The sequence below is a fragment of the Urocampus carinirostris genome, chromosome 9, assembly GCF_059441175.1.
Source record: "Urocampus carinirostris isolate Australia breed hairy pipefish chromosome 9, RoL_Ucar_1.0, whole genome shotgun sequence".
NCBI lineage: Eukaryota > Metazoa > Chordata > Actinopteri > Syngnathiformes > Syngnathidae > Urocampus > Urocampus carinirostris.
In genome coordinates this window covers 22,876,572-22,903,692 of record NC_142357.1, presented here as the reverse complement: position 1 = coordinate 22,903,692, position 27,121 = coordinate 22,876,572, and the positions used below count along the sequence as shown (strand labels likewise).

Genomic DNA, 27,121 nt, shown 5'->3' with positions numbered 1-27,121 from the left:
GCCATGATTGTTGTCAAAAAAGGCAATAAAACACACCAAATCATATTAAATTATTTTTGTCTAAAAGACAATCTCTCTCAAAATGATGCTACCCTACCGGGCAAGAGCAGCCAACTTGGCCGCTCATCTTACTCGGCCAGTATCTTACTCGGCCAGTGTTCGGGTGTTAGAGTTCTGATGCAACATTTTGGGTCAAACACCAATTAGTTTTAATGTACAGCATGTTCTAAAACGGCTGACCCCATTCTAAATGCCCTTACTCAGAAACCACTTGATGAATCTTTTTTTTTTGTGTGTGTTGGGTAGGCGTGACTGTCTATGTGATAGGCTGGTGTATGCTGTCAGTCAAACAGCCTGGGTGGGCGGGTGCACTAGTCAATGTGTCCAACCCCCCCAAAACGAACTTCACCATTATATTCTGGGACATAATTGAGCAAAACCACCAAACCAGCTCCCAGACATAAAAAAAAAAAATCCATCAGCGCATTTTATTTCATGGTGTGACGCTTGATGATTTGATAAAATCTATGAAATAATAATAATGCCAAAGCCTGTGTCCCATATCCACAAATATACCACTTAAAATTTGTTTCCCTCCCGCGGTTACTTAGGATTGTTGAGGCTCATTTGGACCAACATTTATGTCTTAAATTATGGTTTCAAAAATAAATGCGAGCAGAGTTATTTTGTAAAAATGTCACAAAATACCACAAGCGAGAACAATGTGGATGTATTTAGGGGAGTGCTCTTTGTGTGCCCGTCTGGTTAAATAATAATCTTTAACTGGAATGTTCAAAGATGTTCACTGTGAGCACCATTGGTCACATAAAACACATCAAGCCGCTAGTCAAATTATTGTCCCAGCAATTGTTGCAACAGCTTCTGTTGTTTGTGTCTTCAGCTCATCCATGTATTTTCGAATAAGAGAACATAAAACCAGCCCTTTTCACAAATCCCCTGAAATACAAATCATATGGAGTGAGATCTAGAGATCTGGGTGACCAGCCCATGAGATTGTAATCATTCTTCCCAGATGATCCAATCCATTTGTCTTGCAGTGTTGTGGTCAGAAACTGTCTCACCCTGAGGTTCCAGTATATTAGTTCCCCATCCTGTTGGAAAATTAAGTTAACAGACTCCTTCTCACTCACTTAATTCTTTAATCAGTTTCCAAGCATGTTGGGGTACATCTCACCATTGGTTGTTGCTCTTTAAAAGATGAATGCTTTGTAGACAGCTGTCTTGGACATAGCACAAAACACGGTCACCTTTGGGTAATCTCGCTGAGGCTCAAGAATATCATGTGGGTTCTTCGTACCCCATGTGTTAGTGTTATGCTTGTTAGATTTTTGATTTATTTGGAAAATGGCCTCCAACTTGTGTTGCAGTGAAATGCAAAAGTGAGGACAGCCTGGTTTATATTGCATCGCCCTAGCAATCAACACAAGCAAATACCATCAAGCCCCAAGCAAGGTAGTCAATTTCCTCATAGCAGGAGAGAAACCCAGGCATTGTGCACAGACAACATCAGGACTCCTCCACATTGCCTCTGATTGGCAGTTGCATGTCTACCTTTGGAAACAACTAAGGTTCCCCCAGCACATATCAGCAACATCGCTCCGACCAGAAATGATAATCACCTGTGAGACTTCAAAAAACTTGATCATGCTGGAACTCACAGTCCCGTGGGAAGAGCGCATTGAGGAAGCCAATGAAAGGAAACACCCAAAGTACCAGGAGCTGGTGGAGGAGTGCAGGGGCAGGGGCTGGAAAGTGTTCTTTGAGCCAGTAGAGGTCGGTTGCAGGAGTTTTGCTGGACGATCCTACGGTAAATTCCTAGGACGGTTGGGTGTGACAGGGGCAGCCAAGAAGAAAGCCATTAAATCCGCTAGTAAAGCTGCAGAAAAAGCCACCAGGTGGCTTTGGCTCAAAAGGGCAGATCCGTGGGTTGCTACTGGGACGCAAGTTGAGGCATGATCAACCTCTGCTGGGTCAACTGGGCGAGAGTGTCTGATGTTGCGAGACCCGAAACACTCAATGAACCCAGGATACATCACTGATGATGCGTCCCAGTTGCATCCAGGAGATGTTTCTTTCCAGCAAGTTAGCTCGTAAGATGTCATGTGCAGTCGTCTCTTTAAGACATACCAAAAAGTTGTTGTAGGTCACCCAAGTTCCCTCCTGGCTCTTCTGAATGATTTAAGAGGGCTCCGCTGGAAAGCATTCTAATGACATCTTCTAAAGTTGATGGGCGTCCTGTTTTAGCTGGCCCTAATAACCGATCCGTTATGAATTTACCATGCCATTTCATTATGGACTTACTCTCTGGGGGCTTCCTTCCCAATTTTCTATGAAATGCACATTTCACACACAGTTTATAATTCTGTTTTTGCACATTCAATCACACTAAACATATTTTCTGGTTGAGTGAAAGCCATTAATGAGTCTGAAGAAAATAAAATCAATAACTTTACAAAATACTGAATCACATTAGCTTTCAAATGGCACAATTTCTGTTGCAGTACCATTCATAGTGAAGGAGATATGAAAACTTTAAATGTGCCCATCACTTTTGGAACACCCTGAAAATGTATCATTAGGATTATAAAGCCTGAAAAGCCTAGTGTGGCCCGCAGGCCGTAGTTTGCTGTCCCCTGCTCTTAATCGTGTCCCTTGTGTGTCTTTCTGTCCTCCAGGAGCATAGAGGGAATCGAAATCGCCAACATCCAACGCCGGATGTTTGAGCCTCTCAAATATTTGACGCACATGTGAGTAAAAACAACCCTCCTCACTTGTGCAATTTTTCCACTAATTCGTTGAAAGAGAAACTCTCCCTCATTCATGTGATATGAGAGTTCACTGTAGGTGCCACATTCACAGATTGCCTTGATAAATCTTCAGTGTTCCTTTCAAGGATAAAACCAAATGCCTGCTATGTATTGATTCCAGTGATGCATTTCTTCTCGTTTTTTTTCTTTTCTTTAGCCCTCGCTGTCTCGTTTACCTCCAATCTTGTTGAGGCCGAGAGCAACTTCAAGGGCGCAGAGTAACACAAAGGGCACCTTGATAACGCACTTCCGAAACAAGAATTATAATTTAAACAATTAATACGTTCAATTTTCTATCATTCTGATATTTTACGTAAGAACTGATTTTTAATGATTAATAATCATTCAGAATGATTCAACAAGGTAGAAAAAAGATAAACTTCAACATGCAATATTTGATTTTTTTCTTTACCCCGCCAATTGTTTCAATTACAAATGCGCAAAAAGAAACAAAAAAAAAGAAAACTTTCACAACAATTTTGCAGGAAATCACGTTAAATTTTTCAAGACACTATCATCAGTTTTAGTTTTCATGAACTCTGCCCCATGTTTGTACAAATGATAAAATGACAAAAACCACAATTCACTGGCTGTCGGGACCAGTGGCCTTGTCATGGAAAGTAAAACTGAAATTAATTAGCACCCCCCTGAATGAAGAAGAAGAAGAAGAATTTACTTGTATTCTTTATTCTTTGTAACCATTGCCACAGAACGAAATGTGGATACATCTGACCCGCAAAGTTAAACTGTAGCGAGCCGATGTGGCCACAGCCGAACAGGGCGCCGCCATTTTAGACCCAACTGCTGTGTTGGGAGTCATTAGGTGACCAAACCCCCCAATTCCAACCCTTAATGCCGAGCGCCAAGCAGGGAGGCAAAAAGAGTTTAAACTTAAAATTCAAATTCGGATCCTCAACACTTCCCCGGTACGTGCTTTAAAAGGAAACCCATACACATAGATAGATTTGATTTCACTAGACCGAAAAACACACACTGGATAAACATACGCTTACCATGTTTTCCGCACTATCAGGCGCCCCCCCCAAAAAATTAGACGTTTGGCATATATTTTTCATAAATAAGACACACCGGACAATAAAGCGCATTAAATTAGACTACAGTAAGAGCTACCGTTTTTATTCGTGTATAACTGTTGGGCTATTTATACACCCACTGCATATAATAAGGTAATAAGGTAATGACTAATCAGTCAATAAGTGTCGCTGAATGATATCTCAAAACATTATTTTAAAAAATATCGCATTTCTACTAAAATGTGCAGCCATTGAAACAAAACAAATATTTTAAACTTAATAACACATTTTTAACATTTTTCAAGATTTTAACTCCATCTTGGCACTGAACTGTTGCCACCAACGACTTTGTCAGTTGTTTGTTTGCCTCTTTAAGAATCTCCCCGTCTGAAAATGCATTCCTCCTCTTTATCAAAAATTGTGTGGCTCTAAAAGAGGCTGTGGTTTCATTTTTGAGAGTTTTTTTTTACCGGCCCTATAAAAAAAGACTGCTGTTTGTCCAAAGTTGCCTTTAACTCGCAGGCCTTTCTGTTCGCCGTGTGCTGCCGGGCGGGCAATTAGCATGGAAGCTTTTGTGACAAGTGCTGGTGTGGCGCTCTACATTGTGCCGCTTTGCTGCAGCCACGGTCCCTCCGCAAATGAGACACACTCCGTTTCTTTTCACATTCTAAAAAATAATTCTTCCTCCCATTCACTATGGAAATTACAAGGTCTTTATCTTTTTCCGCTATGTTTATGTATGGAGAAATAGATTTTAAATCCTTCATGACGCTCAAGATCGAGTTCTTCAGATTATCCAACTCTGCTACTTTGTTTTTTGTTTTTTATGTTTTTATATATTTTTATACTTTTAGTATTTAATTTACCTCAGATAATGTGATTAGGTCTATTTGTAGAACGGCCATGCGGGCACGGGATAATGTCGCTGCAGGCTTGTTTTTTGTTGTTGGTTCCTTGGTAGGCTGGCTGTTTACTGCATGTTTTGAGTTGGCCAGCCTCCTGTTTTTTTTGCCGATCTGTCCCGGTTATCCCTCTTTAGCAACCGGCTAACCTGCCGTCTTTAGCCCCTGTTAGCTCTCTGTGTGTTATTTTGAGTCCACCTCATTTTGGCTGCTTTTTGCTTCATTTGTTGTACCATTGCTGCACCCACCTGCGATACAACACCTCGGCATCCTGCATAAAATCTACCAAAACTTGGCTTTAAACACTCAAAACCTATTTGACTAATTAACAAATTTAGCATAATTAACCAATATGGCTTTTGAGGGTGCTACCCTGATGACGTCACTGTCAGGACCAGAACGGAAACAGGACCCAATTGCGTTACGTTTCTCACAAGTTTTATTAAAAGAAAGAGGAAGGGCTGCGTCCACGAGCCGGTGATCGCCAGGTAGCAAGTCGCTCTCGTACTCGGATTTTGATCCGAACACGGAAGTGGATCTTCCGTAATGAGTGATGGCGGTGTCAAGGACGGAAAACAGGCCGATAGCCGGGACAGGACAGCAAAAACGTGGTCAGTGTCAGAAACGGGTCTTAAGTCGGGATAAGAGAGCAGACGTGGTCAGGATCAAAACAGGTCGTAGCCGGAGACAGACTGGAGCAAAAACGGGACAGGTGAGCGTTAGGGTCAGAAAAGGCTTGCCTAGTATACACTGAGGTTCGCAGACGGACTGACAACAGGGCATTGACAGGACTGAGTTTAAATAGTGACAGGGAGCTTATCAGAACCCGCGGCGATTGCCGCCAAATGAGCGGGCACAGGTGTTTCGCATCCGTAATCATGTCAGTCGAAGCTCAGGAAGTCAAAGACGAGACAAGCTGTATTCAAAATGCATTATTTCAGAAAGTACTTGGAATATACCGATGAAATATATATAGACATGCAAAAAAACTTTTTTCTCACATTTTGCACACTCTAGAATTTGGGTATGCCTTTGTGTTTGAAGCCTGAAATGTAGCAAAATGACAAAAAGTCGCAGTGTAGTTAACTATATTGTACTAGTCGCAGCTAACGATCTCTAAACACATGCCAACCTTTTGACATTAAAAATCCATATAGTTTATGAAACACAATTGTTCTTCAGAATGAAAAAATAATACTTGCATGCATGCCAAAACGTATGCTGGAAGGGTCTAGATGCCCGGGCATACACAGATACAACATATCTGTATTCACGACATATGTCTATGTTGCAATATACCTTAGCTCTTATTGAATTATGACAGACACTATTCATCTATCAGTGCATTATAGATACTGTAGGTAAATATACTTTTAAATACAATAGTTATTCTGTAATCCTAATCTTTACAAAATATACCTGTATATTGGACTATGTCTTTTTTTTCTGTATCTGTCATGCAATACGTTTACATTTTTTATATCCAAATTATGTATTCTGTTACTCCCCAAGCCTGACGATGAATGTTCTGGCTTATCACTCGATACTGCGTCTGTAGGGCAAAATGTTGTTATTATTAAATGAATGATATTTTAATGAGAGCATAACACAGACATTTTTCATTAATTAACTACTAGCTAACTCTTTGAACTTGTGTGTGGGAAAAAACTCACAATATGTGTTGCCGCATCCGATAAATGAGTCATTTCTTTGTCAGAGACAATTTCATTAGGCAAATGCCTGCATCTTGGGAAAAGAACCATCGTTGTGCCCTTGAAGGCGTTGCCTGGGCTGCTTCAGTGATATTTGAAATTACCAGAGAAAAAAAATCAAAACACAGGCAGCTATTGTTTTAATGAGATCTTATTATAAAACAGGATCTCCTGGAATTATTTGCCGCATTGTCCTTTTTACTGTCGAGGTCCATGTATAGAAATAAACGTATTAATGAATAAATATTTGCAAATTTCTTCCTTATAAATAAATGAACCTGAACAAATAAACAAATCATGTAATAATGTTTTGTTGTGACAAAATACACTGATATGACATAAATGCAATGAATTCATTTATTTAGGTACGCGATCATTAAGGTTTATCATTTATTCATTTCATTATTCATTCTGTCACATATTTTGTTGCATTTTTTGTCGCGTACTTTGTCATGTATTTTATTTTTTCGGGTATTTTGTCACAACAAAACGTTATTCAAATGTGGGGGCAGGTCACACTGGCTGAGCTGTTCACTTATAGCTGAATCTCAGGTAACTGAGCCACCCCCTCATTTGAATAGGGTTTGTTCTGACAAAATAAATGACAAAATACATGAAATACGTGAAATTAAATAGTTGTTACTAACCATATTATTATCATCTTCATCTGAGTAAAACTATGGATGTAGATTGTTGTGTGGCAGCACGGCACCTGGGTGGTTGGCGTGCAGCCCCATAGTGCAGAGGTTCAGGGTTCAATTCCAGCTACCGCAGCCTTCCCGTGTGGAGTTTGCATGTCCTCTCCGTGCCTAAATTGGGTTTCCTCCGGGCACTCTGGTTACCTCCCACATTCCAAAAACATGCATGTCAGGTTAATTGGCTAGTCCAAATTGTCCTTACGTGTGAATGAGCGACTGAGTTGTCTGTCTCCGTGTGCCCTGCGACTGGCTGGCAACCAGTTCAGGGTGTCCCTTTTCTACTGGAAGAGGTGGAATGGGCTCCAGCACCCCCGCAGCCCTACTTAGGATAAGCGGTGCAGGTAATGGATGGATAATAGATTGTTGTGTATTTAGAAAAATACTACAATAGGTAAATCAATTTATTAGTGACTGTGACAACAATTAGTTCAAAATTTGAAAGCGCGCCTTTTAACCTGGTGCACCTTATATACCGCAGAATATGGCGGATAAGTAATTACAGGTATGTGTTACCATAGTGGAAATGCATACAGTGCACCATTTAAGGCTTTAGGGTAAGAGCGTATTTGAGCAATGATTGTGCAAATCGACAAGCGTCGCTGACCCCATTTTGCATAACTTTGCTGCAAAGAGAATCAAACTCGAGTCGTGGCAGTAAGACTTCCGACCCTTTCCCACTAGACTACGGGTCCCGAACCTTCTTGACCCAAAGAGCCATAGAGCAAGATTATTTCGTTTTTGTTGTTGTTGTTTTTTTGAGAGAGCCCCTACATATATTTTAAGACAAATTTCAACAAAACCCCCAAACCTGCTTTCTAGACAAAATCTAAATCTTAGCATATTTTATTTCACTGTGTGACATTTGACGATTTGATAAAATCTATAAAACAATAATGCCAGAGCCTGTGTCCCATATCCATATAAAAATACACTTTAAAATTCATCTCCCTCCCGCGGTTACTTAAGAGTATTGGGGATCATTTCGACTGCCGTTTTAGTCCTAAATAATGGTTTCAAAACAAGGTGCAAAGAGAGTTGTTTTATCAAAATGTCAAAAAAATACTGCAAACAAGGTTACCGACATATTTACCTTCAGTGCAGACGACGTTAGGAAAAGGACAAAGAGTGTGCATGCCCTGTGTATAGCTCCGCCAATTCCTACCACTAACCCAATCAAATAGGTGCTTTGCTAGAGCTTCTGGGTAACCATCCAAGCTATCTTGGGCAGTGGGCAGGGGACACCCTAAACCGGTTGCCAGCCAGTCGCAGGGCACACAGAGACAGACAACTCTCTCGCTCATACACACCTAGGGACAATTTAGACCGGTCAATTAACCTGACATGCATGTTTTTGGAGTGTGGGAGGAATCCGGAGTGCCCGGAGGAAACCCACACAAGCACAGGGAGAACATGCAAACTCCACACAGGAATGTTCGATCTCATGACCTCAGAACTGTGCCGCACACACGCTAACCACTGCCCCACCGTGCTGCCCTCATCATAAAGTGTCTCAACAAATAACATAGATTGTTCAATGAGCTTCTATATAGAAGATTATTTAGCGATTCACAGCCAAAACAGAGTCTGTTAGTGTGACACCTTGACTGTAAACTGTAGTTAAAATTGTGCCCTGTATATGCTGAACTGAACTCATCCAAACATCAATAGTGTATTGCCTTCTTATATGCAACAATCAGTTCTGCATCAACTGTAATATTAACTAATTGCACAACATGTTTTTTTCAACTTCGCTCCATATGTACTCATGAAAAGCCATACATGACTCGCGAGCCATATGTTCCCCTCCCCTGCGCTAGACCACCAGTGGTACAATTGAAATACGAAAAGGCATTAGATCACACTATTTTTACTCAGGGTGCAAGAAACACTGATTTGCATGGTGCATTCTGAGAGGTGACAAAGTCTCTTCACCAACGAATGTTAACAAATGTAGAAAACAGAAAGTCTTTCAACAATACACCCTACAAGCGCTTTCACGTACACATATTAAACAGAGAGGTTATTGACGCATAGGTAAAGAAGTGAAGAGACTGTGTAACCTACAAAATGCATTTAGCAAATTTTCACCAATGAATTTTAGAGAATGGAAAAAACAAAGTATTTCCACAACTTACTATACATACCTTTTTACCTATGCATAAACATTATATCAAGCAGTTATTGACGCACAGGTGAAGAAGTAGAGAGACTGTTTAACCAGAATGCACTGTGCAAATCTTCATAATTGAATTTTAGAGAAAGGAGAAACCAGAAAGTGTTTCCAAATAATAATATTAAAGCTATTCTACGCACGCATACTTATTATACCGAGAGGTTATTGACGCACAGGTGAAGAAGTAGAGAGACTGTTTAACCAGAATGCATTGTGCAAATCTTCATAATTGAATTTTAGAGAAAAGAGAAAACAGAAAGTCTTTCCAAACAATAATATTAAAGCTATTTTACGCACGCATACTTATTAAACCGAGAGGTTATTAACGCACAAGTGGAGAAGTGAGAGAATCTTTAACCTATCAAAATGCACAATTCACAGATTCACCATTGAATGTTTGAGAACAGAGAAAAAAGAAAGTAACAAAACAACATGCAAACTTTTTTTACATACGCATACATATTAAACCGATAGATTGACGCACAGGTGAAGAAGTGAAGAGACTGACTAACCTATCAGAATGCACCATGAAAAAAGTGTGATCATGGGATAAGCTCTAATGGAATTTCATGTGTCATCTGTGCCAATAGTCTACCTGTAATATATCAGTGCTCTCAATTCCACAGCTCGGTTTCGATTCCTATTCCATTCAACGTTTCGCAATTTCAGTCACACATTTATGCATTGCATTAATATGTTCCCCTAAACATGGATAATATTACTATAGTTTCAATTTCATGCACATTATAGCCCGTTGCGCCTTATGTATGAAAAGTATATAACAAACGACGTTTCATGGGGGTGTGCCTTACACTCCGAATAATACGGTATTTGTATGTCATATATTTTTAGGTACCGGTATTTATTTATTTATATACTGTACAGACGCTGCCCTACTTACGAACAAGTACGTAAGTTGAATTTGTAAGTTGCTTCAGTGGTATATTTTGTATGTTTAAGGTTTATATAAGTATGTTTAAGGCCTGTATAAGTAACCTGTATTGTTTTGAAACTGAAAAACTAATGTTTAATAAAATAATGTGCTCTATCACGCCACAAAGCAGGCTGAAAGATAAAGCATAGTACTGAAAACAAAGCTACACATTAGACATTCTGTTGTCTTTGAAGCCCTTTGAGACTCCTTGTGATTAAGGGCGTCACAAATAAACATGACTTGACTTGACTATATAGATAAATAAAGTTAACTTGAACTTACTTTTGGAAGAGTTAGGTGACTTTCTCGTACGTGGTAAAAAGTAGGCGAAAAAAGCGATCCAACCATTTTCTCAACCGCATCAAGCTTTCTTATTGCACTTTAAATTCAAAAGAAACAGCACACCTCTTCTTTACACCAACCGTATTGAATGGATGCACGAGATATTAAACAATAAAAACGTCAAAGTTCTTAGCGTGCTAGAGATACAGTGCAGTGTGCATACACACAAACCAGAAAGTAGTAGCCGAATTCCTTCTTTGGTGTGGATACTGGGTGACCTCTCACAGCGCAACGGGGCGGAAAGAAGCACTACAGTCCTGTCCTGTACTCGGAAAAAGGTGCACTCAATACAAAATCTAACTAAGAGAAATGTCCAGATATTTTTCGACATCCGTAAAAAAAAATTTGTATCTACCGTTTTGCATAAGTTGAATGGTCGTAAGTAGAGGAGCGACTGTATTTATTTCTACACATGGCATGATCCGTCCTCCATAATTTTCCTTTCAAGGATTTTGTGTGTGTTTTTTGACATTTCCCAGCTACTTTAAGAAGTTCCAGTACTGCGGCTACGCCCCTCATGTGCGAAGCTGCAAACCCAACACGGACGGCATCTCGTCCTTCGAGGACCTTCTGGCCAACATCGTTTTGAGGGTCTTCGTCTGGGTGGTATCGGCCACCACCTGTTTCGGCAACATCTTTGTCATCTGCATGCGTTCGTACATCCGTTCTGAAAACAAGCTGCACGCCATGTGCATCATCTCTCTCTGCTGTGAGTCAGCGCCCTGGTTATGGACAATGACAGTGATAAATCTTTGTAGATAAGGGAAGAGAAAATTATAGGTCCGTATTTATTTTCATGCAAATCACAAAGGAAATTAGGATCCTTTTATTTTCATTTTTTATCATTGAACTTGTCAAAAGTGGTGGGAAAACAGCTTCTGCCCTTCGGCAATAATCATCACTCAATGACAACAAGGTATGATTAAGTCCTTTAATGTTTTATTTATCTTTATTTAATATTACTCGTTTTCATTCAACTGCCCGTCAAACTGTGGTATTTTATTTTGTAAATGTTCTTGTTACAATGACAATAAGTCGTATTCTTCTATTCCATTCTAACCATCCATCCATTATCTGCACCACTCAGTAGGGTCGTGGGGGTGCTGGACCCCATCCCAGCTTTCTTCGGGCAGTGGGCAGGGGACACATTGAACTGGTTGCCAGCCAATCGCAGGGCACACAGGGACAGACAATTCACTCGCTCATTCACACCTAGGGACAATTCAGACCGGCCAATCAACCTGATATGCATGATTTTGGAATGTTGGAGGAAACTGGAGTTCCCGTAGGAAACACACGCAAGCACGAACATGCAAACTCCGCACAGGAAGGCTGGTAGTTGGATTTGATCACATGACCTCAGAACTGTGCCTAGGAGGCGCTAACCGCTCAGCCAATGTGCCACCCCTATTCTATTCTATTCTATTCAAATCCAAATATGAAATGTAACATTATCTGAACACGGGTTCTTAAATTCCCAACAAAAACATTATCACCATGCTTGTTTTGCTTGTGGATGATAAAAAGAAGGAAAGATAAAAAAAGACAGAACAGAAAATGAAGAAAAAAGAAAAAGGCAGGATTTGGGGGATACCTGTGGTAGTAAGAGGGCGGACAAATATCCCTTTATGCGAAGATCGTGTTATTTAAAATAAATGTGAATTTCTCAACCTTCGGCTATTTCGAAAAAATTATCTTGAGATAATAGTTCTTTTTTTTTGCTTGTTACTTAAAGTGTTTTCCCACAAGGAGGCGCTAAATAACACAAATTGTCCCTTTAAGCATCGTGTCTATTCTTCCGGATGACAAATACCTTGGAATCCTTCGGGCTTCTCTAAATCCCTTTGTATCGTACCTTTGACACACTCAATTTTCTGTTATCTAGATCATGAAGATGCCCACCATGTTCCCTTTGAAGAAGAAGAAGAAAAAGAAAAAGAAAAAACCTAGCCCGCATTAGCATTTCCAGCATAGGCCATTTCGTTATCTCCCCTGAATTCCGTGACATTTCTCTCCACATTAAACTTGGCATGAGGGTTTGATGTGTGTCACATGGGGAAATTCATCAGCCCTTCGTTGCCTGAAATGTCTTTCAGACTATGTAGCTTAAAAAAAAAAGATTAAAAACCAAGAAACCATTCAGTATTCTTTAGGCGACTGATTTACATCAATCTACTCTTTTGTCATATAGCATTAATCCTGTATTCGACTCAAGAACCTCTTTCAAATCTTTTGCTAAAATTAGATTCTTTCTTCAAACCTTTGCAATTATGATAGTGTTCATTCATTACTTTTGAGACGCTTCATCTTAATTGTAAACACACTCACCTTTCTGCTCATTTTCTTTGGGCATTAATATTTTAATTTGTGCAAAACTGATGTTGTAGCAGAGAATATACTCAAACGTTGCTACTCATATGTAGTAGTAAAAAATCAAAAAGGGACATTCTACAGCCTAGTATGTGTGTTCAAATTTGTCATTAAAGAAAAAAAAAACATTTGGATTAAAAAGAACAAAACTATTGAATGAAAAGTGGACCGATCCTACACTTAAGTTGATTTAAATCAATGTCCCTGGTGTTTTTCACTGACAACGCCCCAAAAAAGTGGTTTATTTTGTTTAGAATAACTTCCCTAAATTCTTCAATTTCTTTAAAATAATTCTCACAAATTGTGTATGAACAACACCATTGAAAATGATTTCATTTTGTTTGAAAATAATGCCAACATTTGTTGAATTTGTTTGAAGTTATTTCAAGATTTGGGTAATTTGCGATAAAAAAGTTTACATCATTGTCACGACCGGCCAATAATGTTGCTGTTCTTTGATTTCCAAACCATATAAGGTGGATCTGCTTTTGGTAACGGAAGAGTTTAACAAAAACTGGGCTATGGCATACAAGTTTCAGAAATGGGAAATCGGGAGATTTATTTTTTCGACACGATTATTATTATTATTATTATTATTATTATTTGAAAAGACAACAATGAAATTCGTTTTTCAATCTACTTTATTGTTATTTATGTTTACATGAGATTATTACAATGTTTAATTATTCAAATGTTCTGGTGTTCTTTAACATAGTCATATGAAGCACTCTTATGCTGCTCTCGAAGGAATTAGATCACGCGGGGTTCGAGATTATGATTGCCGATTCTCGATAAAAGCTTTTGCTGGTGCAGAACGGCGAACAAGACGATGATAAAGACTATGGATAATTCGGCTACATTTTAATCGGCAAAACTTTGTTCACATAAAAATTTCGGTGACCAAAAATTTAAAAAAAAGGAATTTTTAGATATCGGTAGATGTTGCTCTCAGATCGGTAGGCGGGAGAATCGTAGTCAAAGCGGTAGTCTCCTGACCAAATCGGAAAACTTAACAAGGTTGGCTATGGAGAAGGCTTTTTGAACAGGAATTTACTATCTGAGGGTTTGCTCCTCTCCTTTTCTCCTTACAAGTTCCAAATCCATTGTCTTCTCTCTTTATTTTACTCTATTTTATTGTATTCATTTATTTTGTTCTACTAAGCAATAAATTTAAGTGATGGGTCATTCGTGAACAAAACGGCTTCATGAGCCGACTCTTTATAGTGATCAACGAGAGCCCCATAAAGAAGGACCCCTTGAAACAATCTCTCGCTGTCTCTTTATCTCTTTTGTCTCTCTCACACATATTATCCTTACCCTGTGACAGGCTGGCAACAAGTTCTGGTTTTCCCCTGCCCACTGCCTACTGCCTATAGCTGGCTGAGATGGGCTCCAGCACCCCTGCGACCCTACTGAGGATGAGCGGTGCAGATACGAGATGGATGGACATTTCATCTTTCTCTCTCTCTTTCTCTCTTTCTCTGTCTCTTTCTCCATTTATCACTTTCTCTATGTCTTCCTTCCTCTCTTTCTCTCTCTCTGTCTTTCTCATGCTCTCTCTTTCTCCCTTTCTTTCTCTCTATCATTTCCTTTATTTCTTTCTCTCCTTGCCTTTATTTTTCTCTCTTTACCGCTCTCTTTTACTCTTTCAGTTTTCACACTCTTTCTCTCTCGTCTTTTCTTTCAGTTTTCAGTCTCTCTTTCTCTGTTTCTCTGTCTTTCTATCACTCTCTTTAAATCTCTCTTTCTTTTTTCTCTCTTTCTATTTTTCTCTCTTTCTCTTCCTCATTCTCTCTCTTTCCTTTTATTTCTCTCTTTTTTCTCTTTCTCTCTCTCTCTCTTTCTCAGGCGCTTGTGACTGATCTATATGAGTGGTGTCATCTGTGTGTTGTTTGTACAGTTTAATCAATCTTTAAGTGTAAAATTAGGTAAAAGTTCACCGTATATTAAAAAATTAAGGTTATTATATTAAAGTAACAATACATTTTTGAAAGCAATTAATTTGTTGCAAAGTGATTCACTATTATTGGTAATATGTAATTAAAACGAAAACAAAAATTTGAAGAACTGATTGGGAGCCGAGAGAACCGTCTATTTTCAGTGAGGCGAGCCCAAAAAGCTTGGTTCTCTAGAAAGAGCCGGAATTTCCATCACGAATATACTTACCACATACCCATCAGCAGGTACGATCTTGATCCAGTTTCTAACACCAAGCCTTCCTCGGCAGGTGCAGACGGAATGATGGGTATTTACCTGTTCATGATCGGCGCCTACGACCTAAAGTTCCGCGGCGAGTATAACCGGCATGCCCAAGCCTGGATGGACAGCGGGCAGTGCCAAGTCATCGGTTCCCTGGCCATGCTCTCCACCGAGGTGTCGGTTCTCCTGCTTACCTACCTGACTCTGGAGAAGTACATCTGCATCGTATACCCTTTCCGCTACCTGACTCCGGGTCTACGCCGCACCGTGACGGTGCTCCTGGGTATTTGGGTCTTCGGCTTCATGGTGGCCTTTCTTCCCCTGGTTCTCAAAGGGCTCTTCCGGAACTTCTACGGCACCAATGGCGTGTGCTTCCCGCTGCACTCGGAACAGCCCGAAACGCTCTGGGCGCATGTTTACTCCATTGCTATCTTTCTGGGTGAGTTTGGTTGTTGTTCAAGATCCAGAGTTTTAAGTTGCATTATGGATCTTTTCAATCGATTTTAGGAATGTATGCTTTTAGTATCGGCTCCAAGGGTTTATTCAAGTGCCTGAGTTTAAATTCATTCGGTTAGCTTGTAAGCTCTCACTTAGCTTATTTTCTGCACTAAAAGGCCCAACACCATAAATTTGTCTGGTGTTTTTTTATTTATTTGTTTATTTTTTTTTAATATAAAAGGCGCACCGGACTACATGGCGCATTAAGAGCAGGGTTGCACCAAAATGAAAAAAAGTATCATATTTCTTCATTGATTGATCAGTCGATATAAATATCACTGATTACAATTGACCTATGGCTAAGCCATCAACAAGATAAGCCAATCACAGTGCGTGCAGCCAACCCAATACAGCCGAACATTCTCAGCTCTCTCGTGCATTGAAATGCATTGCAGTTTGTCATTTTTAATTCGTATTTTGTTTCTTTCTGACATCTTAAACTTTAAAATTGTTAAACGGTGTTCACACGCATCTGATATGAGGTATCTTGAGAGGCTGGGTGATGGGTTGTATTTTTTTTTGTCCCAAGCCACATTTAAATTGAGTCGACCGCGGAACCAACTCAACGTTTGTTTGACGATTTGTACACAACACGTTAGGGCTGCATGATTAACCAAAATCGAATCGACATTGCAATGTGACGTAGTGCGGTTGTGAAACCACAAAGCACTGCGGTGTTTTCAAAGTTTTGTTATGAGTGATGGAGTTTTGGCAAACCACAATTGTTACTGTTCGAGTTTTAAAAGTGCCGACCAATCAGAGGCAAGTTTTAATTATAGCACCAGCCAATAAGCGCGATTCAAAGTTTGCAAGGCCCACACTATGCCACACCCACCGTGTGAGCTCATTGAGTGTCATGGTGGACTCTGTAAACATAGTCCCAGAGTCAACAAGCGAGAAGGAAACGAGCTAAGGGGGGAACCATTGAGCTAGATGATCGCAGTAGCCCTTTGAGTGTCTTGCCCTTGACCTTTTGTGAGATTTTTAACCCACCCCGTTTCCGACATAGCGACTGTAAGTAAAAAAGGAAAGTTGATTGTCAGGATCGCTTTTTCCAGGACTAGCAGAAATTGGAGTATTTTATCACTAAAATCTGAAACAACTCTGCCTGATTTGCAAAGAAACCGTGGCCTTTTTCAAAGAATATTATATCAAGAGGCACTGCCAGACAAAACATGCTGGTGACAAAAAGTCAATTAGAACGCTGTGAAAAAGTGAAGCAACTGCAAGCTGTTTGGACGGCACAGCGGCACTTTTTCATTAGACCCTTGAAGTCATATGAAAATGTTACAAAGGCAAGCTACGAGGTCGCCACCCTGATCCCCAAGCACTGCAGACCTTTTACGGAGGGTGAATTTACTAAAGACTGTTCACAGAACGACAGGCTGAATTGTCGGCCCTCAAACATTTTCAGTTTACGAAGGTTTGGACACCTCTAGTGTAAATTAACAGATATTTACAAAAGCCTACTATAGCATTAATCTCTGCTTTAGCAGAGAATAATCTAACTCGGCTAACACGGAGTTTCAAGCTAGGTTTAAAATAATAAAAGCTATGAGCAACATCAAAGCCTATTTTACAAGTCATGTCAAATTAGGGTAATTTCGTTGATGGTTACATTTCTTACCCCTCAGTGCAAGACTTTTTACACATTTTACATTTTTGTTAGTTATCAGGCTAAATTTTGGCCTCGTTTCTAGCTAGCCGTCTAATCTTCTTTTTTTAGTTTTCCATCTGGCTATTTAGTGGGCTTTTTACTCTTTTAGCTTGCTATCCAGCTCCCTTTGAGTTTTTTACGTATTTACTTTTTTGGCTAACCATCAATCTACTTTTTGAGCTATTTAGCAAGCCATGGAGCTAAGTTGAGCTATGTTAGAAATTCATATCAAACTTGGTGCCCTTCGCGCTAATTAGTAAGAAAAAGTAGAACTTGGCTTGAAAATGGTTTAAGACCCCTGCATTAAACCATTGAAAAGCAGTATTGTACCGCAGACTTGCATAGCTTTTGCGACGTACGCGAAATTCTGAACTGAAGTAAGAGAAAGACATTGTGGGAAATAATTTGATCATCCTAAACTATATAAACAAACACACTGCAGTACGTATTCAACGATGTTTGTCACTTATAATGTTTAGTTTGAGCTAAGGAAAAGTGACACCATTTTTTCAATGTCGGTTTTCTCATTTCTCTAACATTTGTATCTGGTAGTGTGACTAAAAATAGTATTATTTTCCCACGTCATCTGTGTTTCTTGTGGCCTGCTGGGTAGGCGCGCTTACTGTCGCTATCGGGGTTTGTTCCCCGTTGCCACCATTGTTATAAAATTGTGGTCAGCGATAGATTTTGAATAATCACTAATTGCACAAACATAATAATAGACCAGTATGCATTTCCAATTATCTTCCGTACACAAGGGTTTTGTGGCGCATGCTCAAATTTCTGGCCAATTTTGGATTTTTGGGTATACCTTTTAGTCTGGAAAATATAGTTAGATAAAAAAATAACCCAAATTGAATATGTTCACTCTTGACACAAATTGGGCTACTGTAATCCTTCATTACGACACGCTTCATACTTTACAGACTTTACACAATTTACCTTTAAGGAATTTTGCCAGTGTTGGAATGGGCTGAAAGTTTTACAGATTTAAATGTGAAATTCTGAAATTCAGGTGTTATAATTTGGCTATGGTCTGTCATCTAAATTACTATCCCGCTCACTGCCGATCTGGTCAGATTTTACAATATTTGGCCAATTCCGTTGGGAGACTGTCTCGATCTCTACCGCCCCCTTAGGTCTGAACCTGGTTGCGTTCTTGATCATCGTGCTGGCGTACGCTAGCATGTTCTATAACATCCAGCGCACTGGTACGCAGACCACCAAGTACAGCAACCATATCAAAAAGGAGGTGACCATTGCAAAGCGCTTCTTCTCCATCGTCATCACGGACTCGCTTTGCTGGATCCCCATCTTCATCCTGAAGATCCTGTCCCTGGTGCAGGTTGAGATTCCCGGTAGGCTACCATGACACAAGAGTTTTAAATTTTCACGTCATTTTATAAAATAATTAAAGAATTCCTGGTAAGGTTTTAGGAAGATTTAAGGATTATTCTGAGTTTAAAGGGTAACTAAGGAAGCGTGTGGGTATTTTTTAGATGATTGAAATTTTGTACAAAAAATATTATTGTATTAAAAGTTGAGAACCTTCTGCTCCTATGTCCCCATCGTGTGCTACAAGGCGTCGCCTTCTAAGGTTTCTGTAACTTATGCGCTTCCCTCGTTTTTACTCACAATAGCTAGCATGGCTCAGACAACCTGTGGGAAGTATGTTAGGAACCCCTGGCATTTTCAAGCCCGGATTCATTGCATTTTTGAGGTTGCCGCGAGCATTACCTAGTCACTAACGCAGAATGTTGGCAATTTTTTTACCAAATTAGCAGAATATTTTGTTAATTTTGAATACTTTTGATTTTTTTTTTAATGTCTTTGAACTTTCTCTGTAATAATAATCAATAGCGGTGAAGATGACAATACTAATAATAACTATCATTGCAAAAAATCATAATCCTCATTTAAAAGAAGACTTTTTTTTTATATATAAAAAACTAATTTATTTTCAACAGTGTGGATGCTTACTATCAAGTATGATGTATTTGTTGTTTATAGGCCAAACAAATTTAAATCCAAAAAGTTTGGAATTGTTCATTATTTTATGTTTTCTTCAAAGAAATCTGTTAAAAGCGCAAATAGAATCTCCCATCCTTAAGCACATGTTGAGTATATGTATTTATTCATGTATGTGAACTGCGTTGGGGTTTGAAGTGTTTATTGTTGCAAGGACTAGCATTAGAGCTCTAGCTTCCATTAGGGTTAGGCTTTTGAACATTAGTGCTTGGCAGATGCGTCTTCAGTGTCCAAAAGGCCCTCGTTCCCTTTTAAGAGCTACTTGTGGTGTGTTTGCATGGGTTAGTGGCATGGATTTCTAATGTTTTGCCTGCCGTGCATCCTAACGAGAACCCCTGTTGGGATGAGAGAGATTCATTTTGTTGCTTAATTGCTTTTGAGTCAAGGGCTTTGGTCAGGGGGGTCCTTCGAAGCAAACAGCCTAACAACCACACAGGATGAAAGTTAAGTCCATATTTATCCTCCCTAAATTATATTTTCCTGCCGCCTCTTTTGTCTTTTCTCCTCTCCTGTAGGTACTATAACCTCATGGGTGGTCATCTTCATCCTGCCCATTAACAGCGCCCTCAACCCCATCCTTTACACACTAACCACACGACCGTTTAAGGAAACCCTAATGCAAGTGTGGGCAAATTACCGGCAGCGGCGGCCGGCTGTGGCCAGCCATCCCATTCATCAGCCGACACTCACCTTGCAGGAAATGTGGCCCTTGCATGACTCCAGCCCAGCCACGGGGCCTCGTCGAAACGCGTCCACTGCCAAGACGGGCATCCTCACTGAAACCGACAACGGCGTACCTGTGTAAATCCGCTCAGGAGTTTTCCACTTCAAATCGAAGTGGTACAGTGCAGAACTCTAGAAAAAATGAACAATACTGTCCAAAGGACAAATTTGCAGGTCAACTTGAACACATCATCCAGCATTTGTACTTTACATAAGTGGTCGGCATCCTTTTCTGTACCAAAGATCGGTTCCTTGTCTGGTTTAAGATCAGGTAATTGTGTAATTTTGTAATTGTAATCCTGTGCAGTCCTTTGAGACATTTTTGTGATTAAGGGCTATATAAACAAATGTGACTTGACTTGACTTGATAATATTTTCACATCCTGGCCCAAGGGTGCCGTTAAAAATGTTTGTAATTTCTAAAACAATAATAACGATGATATTAACCATAACATTTATCATAATAACTACATGAATTGGATTGGATTTTCTACTTTATTGTCTAATATCCTATATGTACAACATAGTCAAGTCAAGTCATGTTTTTTGGTATAGCCCTTGATCACAATGAGTGTCAAAGGGCTGCACAGACGACAGACTTTTGCTAACCACAGACTACCATTACACCATCCCCTGATCTAGAACGTACAGCACAGATGAAATTATTTTCACTAACTCCACATGCAAACACATTATAAATATGACACAAATACAAATAACAACTAGGTCCAAAAAGTAACTTATTAAAATACAATAACATTTAAGGTTTAGAAAAAAAAACTTGCAAAGTATATGTACATTGATTTGGCAGAAGGCAGATGGGTGGGAGGGTGTAGGTTAGGGAGAGAGTTCAGAGTTCTGTCAGCTTGATGAAAGAAGCTTTCCTTAAGTCTGCTGGTTCTTGCTTGGATACTCAGCAGTCGATCCGTGTGCCAAGGAATTAAAAATACAAACTAACCAAATGAAACAACCCTGCCAAAGGTTTGTCCTTGTTAGGTGGTCTAGGTATAATGTCTTGAGTTAGGAATCCATGCATCTTCCAACTCTGTTAACAAAAATGTTCTATAGCAGCAAGTTTGTTTGCAATCGTTCTAGCATGACATCGTGTAAAATACAATGATTTTAATTCACCATGTCAAAACCCTGGTTCAATGTCAGTCTGAAATATAGCATTGTCTGTAAAACAACCATAGGCAAAAAAATAATGGAACGTATTTTTCTTTCCGTGTGGCCCGATCAAACTACCCACGGCCTGGTACCGGTCTACGGACCGAGGTTTGCCGACCACTGCCTTACATTACAAGTCAGGAAATCGACAGGGGAAAATCGACTTCATCATCCAGCATGAAAAGAGTCTTTTGATAAACCCATCCACAGCCCAGCATACTAATCAATCTTGCAGGCTTTTCACAGAGAGATATTTATAACAGTTAATTCCCGGCACCAGTTTCGTTTTGTTTGTTTGTTTGTTGCTTTCTATTTGGGCACAGTATAAAAAAACATAAAGCACGACTTAACAAAAGGAAAATACAGCACATTTACACAAAAACAGCTTTACAGTACAATGATTTATTGTATTGAATTGAAAAGTCTTAATCATCATTGATATAAAAAATGTGAAACATTGAATTTCTAAAAATAAATATTGAATTGAAACATATAATGCAACACATGTGCCCAAAGGTAGTAGGCTGAAGCAGAAGCTTTTAACTGTCTACCCCTACACGTTTTTTTTTCTTGCAAGAAAACAGAACACCAAAAGGAAATAAGAAAAGAAATACATTTCAGATCTGCTATTATGGTGCTAGAGCATAACATATAATAAAAAAAAATTTAAAAAAGGGATTCAATGATCATATTGTCTAAATAGACAGTGTTGCGTTTTTTTCTGATGATGTGTAATCACTAAAGATCAGGAGGTTATGCAGGTTATTTTTTGTTAATCATTTTACTGTAATTAAGAATTTGATTACATTTTAACATGTTTTTTAAGTTGGACTATATTTCTATCTTGTTTTTCCAGAAAAATAACTCAAATAAAACTTCAAACTTCAAAGTCATCAGCTGGTGGAACAAAAAATGGTTTACGATGTCCTAACTTTTTTTGTTTCTTGTTTTGTTTTTTTAGTAAAATAAGAAAATAATTATTAAAATCATCGAAGTTATGTGCAATATATTTAATTTATTTTATCATTTTTACTGTGCAATATTAAACAGCTTCATCATGCTAAACAAGTTGTAAATATATTCTCCTTCACTACCTCATGGGCAGACAATTTGTATTTGTATAAAAAAGAAGTCTGCTGCCACCTACGGATATGGATGAATGTTACTGTTACTCAGCAGATCAATGCAAAACAATACTTTTTTTTTTACAAATATAAAATTGGGCGATTTCCTGTGGCACACTAGACGAGGTCTCAGGAGTGTCCTGGCACCCTGTTTGAAAAACACTGGTGAATAGGACCAAACAGCATTAGAGAAATAAATTTGCTAAAGTAAATAAAGGTAAACTTATTCTATATTTACTTACATTTGTTTTGAAAACACCTAAACAAAGTGGTCTGTGTGTGTTTTCCACAAACAGACGTTAAATGTTAAAAATATAAAAATATTGATTGAAGTTTTTGGGTGGCATTGACTATTATACAAAATTTGGAAAACTTCTTTGGCTTTTTTTTTAAATTTTTTATTTATTTTTAAACTACAATATTGAAAGTAGACCATGCTGTCTCAGATTTTTTTCAATAAGGTTGAGATGATTTAAGAATAAAAAATATGGAAGTAAATACCAGTAACGTGCAGTCAAGGGAGGCACGTGAGTGGGGAAATTATACAATTACAAATATATGAAATGGTTAATTATTTAGAGTTACAGTTGTTTCTCATTCAACTTCACAAATTTTGGTTTTACTTTTATAAACGCGCTGAATTTTCCATTATATCATGCATATTATTAATACAGTTCGGTTGTAACGTATTACTGTGCTAAGCGTCTGCATATGCGGAATGAGACACTCGGTTCTCTTGCCTCGTGGCAGAGGGTGATAGTGAGACTAAGAATTCTGATTTGGCGCACAACTCACCCCCAAAACAATGGAATAGTGATCGTATTAGCCAGCATTTTTTTCTAGTTGCGTGATTGTCTTTCATAATGGAGGAATTTCTATTGGTGCTTTTATTTAAAGTGAACAGAGAATAAACTGCATTTATACGTTAAAGTCATAAATAAAAGTTTTTTTTCTATGCTACAGTTTATATATGCTTTTATTGCTCTGCCAATCAAATGATAAATAAGATTTAAATTATTTTATTTGTAAATCTAACTGTGCCTCACCAGACACGAACCTCATCACTCGTCACTGGTAAATTACTATTAAGCATATTTTAGGAGTATAAGTCATTTTTTCATAGTTTTGCCAGGTAGTCACATATACTCTGGTGCGATTTATATGTGAAATCATTAGCACATGACAATATCAATTCATTAAAAAAAAAAAAAAAAAAAAAAAAAATGAATATCATTTCACGTGTTATTTTCACACTAAACTGCAAGGGGGCGGTCTCTGCCTGTGTTGATAATTAAAAAAAAAAAAAACAACTGAGAAGAGCTGAACGAAAATTGTATTCTGCGGATTGTGGGCTGCAAATGTTGAAACATAAATATAAAACCGTAATCTAATGATTTGGAGTGAAACTAATGGTTTGGTAAGCATGTTTGCATCTTTATAAAGTTATCTGAATAATTCTTAATACGTTAAGTCGTTTCTGACATTACCAGGCATGTCGGTCACGTAATGTTAGTGTGCTGTACTTACTCACCCTGTTGTTGTCTATTTTATTTTATTTTTGAATTGCCTACCAGGATGAAATGTATGTTTTTGGTGTCCGATTTTATCAAAATGATTTCCCCCAAATATGTGACTTAAACTCCATGTGCAATTTATCGATGTTTTTCCTTCTTAATCATGCCTTTTTTGGCATACTCCGGAGCGACTCATAAATAAGATAGATACTAACATCGAAATGTTGACATTACGAATGCGCTCATGTGAAAGCACTTACTATAGGATTTGCAGGGATTTGTTGACCTGACGGGCAAAAAATGTTAGGAAATTACTTCTGCCACATTTTATCCATGAGTTGGTGGCCTCTGGTAAAACTCATTTTACCCCTTGATTGGTTTTCACTTTCAAGCCTCCACATAATCAATTTGGGTTTTTTATAATTAAAGCAACAGCTACCTCAGCTTGATGGCACGCCCCCACAGCGGCCTTAAAAAATTAAAAAGAATACGATGAGATTTTATTTTGATTAAAGGAATGTCTAATTAAAATGAAATTTAATTTGCCACGTTGGTCTTGTAGTCCACAGAATCTCAAATGTTCCGGAACTATAGCCTGTCATTCTACAAGGAAAAGTACTATCACTTTGAATATGTATTTGTGAATTTTATAGAAAATGAGTAGAAGGGAAATGCTGCTTATAATTGTATTATTTGCTAGCAACAACAACAAAACTCATTAGCACTAAAAAGTGTTTCAATGGTGGATTCAACTATTTCCTTTCATTTCCTAAATGTACATTACCCATTTCCCACAACTGAATACAATTTGAAACAACCAATTTTATGCATACAAACAAATATTATTCATTTATTTATTTTTTGTTTAACCTTGGAAAACCCAAGGGCCATATTTTGTTTTTCTTGAAATATTCACAGATTCCATTGTGTTGTTTGTCTTTGCCCTGAAACTATGAATTTACCAGTCAGGTGCAGTCAAGAAGATAGGTCATCAGGGAAATATCTATCTATCTATTTACCTTGGTCATATCCCTCAAGAGGGGTGACCGGCAGCAAGACAAACACACACAATAACAAAGAAAATAAAAGGGGAAACAAAATGCAAAAAAAACACACACAAACATTTTTGGACCATGGCCAACCCAATTGCCCAAACACCCAAACAAGTTAGGCACCTCGGCACCTAAGTTGGTCATGCTTTCGTCCCTCCAGATGAAATGGGACACCAGAAAGCGGCCATGTCACTCGGGTCAGGGTGACACAACACACTCTTTTGTTCAACAGCAGGGCCCGACAGCTTTTGCTGGTTTACCCCTGCCGCATCATACGGGTGCCCAGCCCATCCTTAAGAACGCGTCCACAATCCCACTATCCTTTCACAACACCTCTCCACTCCTTTCTATCACCAACAAGAGCTCTAGCTTCCATTATATTGAGACCTCTTTCCTGCAGTGCACTCATAACACCATCCATCCACGCCAATTGCGGCCTTCCTCTTGGTCTCCTTCCATTGACTTCTGCTCTATAGATCTTAAGGGAAATATAACAATGAAAATGTAGTAAATGGCTAAATTTATTCAGTGTTTAAGTTCTTTCTCATTTAACTTCCCCATTTTGGGATTTTATATTTCAATATCACATACATTTTACGTTAGATTATGAATAATATCAATACAATTAATATGTAAACCTATGACTGTGCTGAGGGTCTGCAGATGCACAGACTTATGGCAGAGAGTGATAATTCAGATTCAGATTCAGATTCAGATCTACTTTATTGTCATTCTAGTACACGTGTATACAGAACGAAATGTCGATGGATCTGACTCCCACAGTTTCCTTCAGTGTCCTTCAGTGTACAGATATAAATAAAGCTGTATTGTGTTATGGCTTCGTATAGTATTTTACCATAGTGCCGATAGTGCAAGAAGAGACGCTAACCAGATGTGCAAGATGGGCAGTCAGGTTAACAAGTCAGGTACACAGTACCATTATATTGTAACAATAACACTGTAAGTACAATAGTGCAGAGATCAAATGTGCAAGGAGTGGCAAGCTATAAAAAAAACTGCCACTAGTGCAAAAGTCAAATTAGCAGCCGTTTAGATTTAAGTTAACTATATGTTAGATTGACCATTTAACAGTCTAATGGCCAGGGGGACTAGACTATTGCGGAGCCTGGTGGTCCTGCACCGCACACTGCAGTACCTCTTCCCAGAGGCTAGCAGAGTGAATAGTCCATGATGGGGGTGAGAGGGGTCCCCGGTAATGAGACCAATGATTTAATTTGGCGCACACCTTTGACCAAAACAATAGAATTAGTCAGCAAGCCAAAAGCAAGTCAGGCCATCCATTATTTTTTTTCTAATTCCATGGACTTTTTGGGATAATGGAGGATTACCTATTTATTGATGCTTTTATTCAAAACGCGCAGCGCATAGACTTCATTTTTTAGTTAAGACAATGAAACGTTTTTCCTCTATGCTACAGCTCATATAGTATGTCACAAAAGTGAATACACCCTTCACATTTCTGCAGAGATTTCATTTAAATGTTTATTGGAACATCACTGAAGAAACACTTTTTTGACACAATAAAATGAGGTCTGTCAACAAAGCCCATGGCTTACTGGAAAGATATCCTCGAGTTTATAAGATTATTTATTTGGGCTCAGGTCGTGTGAGGAGTACAAACCTATTTGTGTCAGGTCTAACGTCAAGCATAGTGTTAGGAATTTCATGCGGCAGCATGAGTGCAACTGAAATTGGAAAGTTGCATTTCATTTGGGGAAACAAAAACTCAATGATATACTGAGGAATATTGGAGCATAAATCGATCCCCTCCTACCAAAAACTGGGTCGCAGGGCAATGATGATAATGATAATAACCCCAAATACACTTCTAAGATGACCCAGGCTTTCCTAAAGGGGCTACGGGTAAAGTGGATGGAGTGGCCAAGCATCTCTCCAGATCGAAATCCAATAGAAAATCTCTGGGGCATCTTTCAGTAGGTGACATAGCACAATATCTTGAATATCCCCCAGCTCAGTCATGTTTTCATGGAGGAGTGGAAGAGTATTCCAGTGGCAGTGGAGGCTCTGGTGAAATTCATGACCAGGAGGATTAAAGTGGTTCTGCAAAATGCATGGTGGCCACACAAAGTATTGAATTTTGGGGACTTTTACTTAAGGGTGCACTCACTTTTGGTTACCAGGGGT

The 27,121-nt window shown here is 38.8% G+C and overlaps 1 protein-coding gene across 1 annotated transcript in view; it reads left to right on the top strand.

The window, feature by feature from the left end:
* The window catches only part of rxfp1 (relaxin family peptide receptor 1), a 92,368-nt gene extending 68,772 nt beyond the window's left edge, over nt 1–23,596 (top strand). The window contains exons 14-18 of the mRNA XM_088343278.1: nt 2,697–2,768; nt 11,103–11,332; nt 15,221–15,631; nt 18,487–18,705; nt 19,891–23,596. Coding sequence (XP_088199404.1) covers nt 2,697–2,768; nt 11,103–11,332; nt 15,221–15,631; nt 18,487–18,705; nt 19,891–20,180 — 1,222 coding nt within the window. The 3' untranslated portion in view covers nt 20,181–23,596. The remainder of the gene's footprint in view (nt 1–2,696; nt 2,769–11,102; nt 11,333–15,220; nt 15,632–18,486; nt 18,706–19,890) is intronic.
* The last annotated feature ends 3,525 nt before the right edge of the window (nt 23,597–27,121 follow it).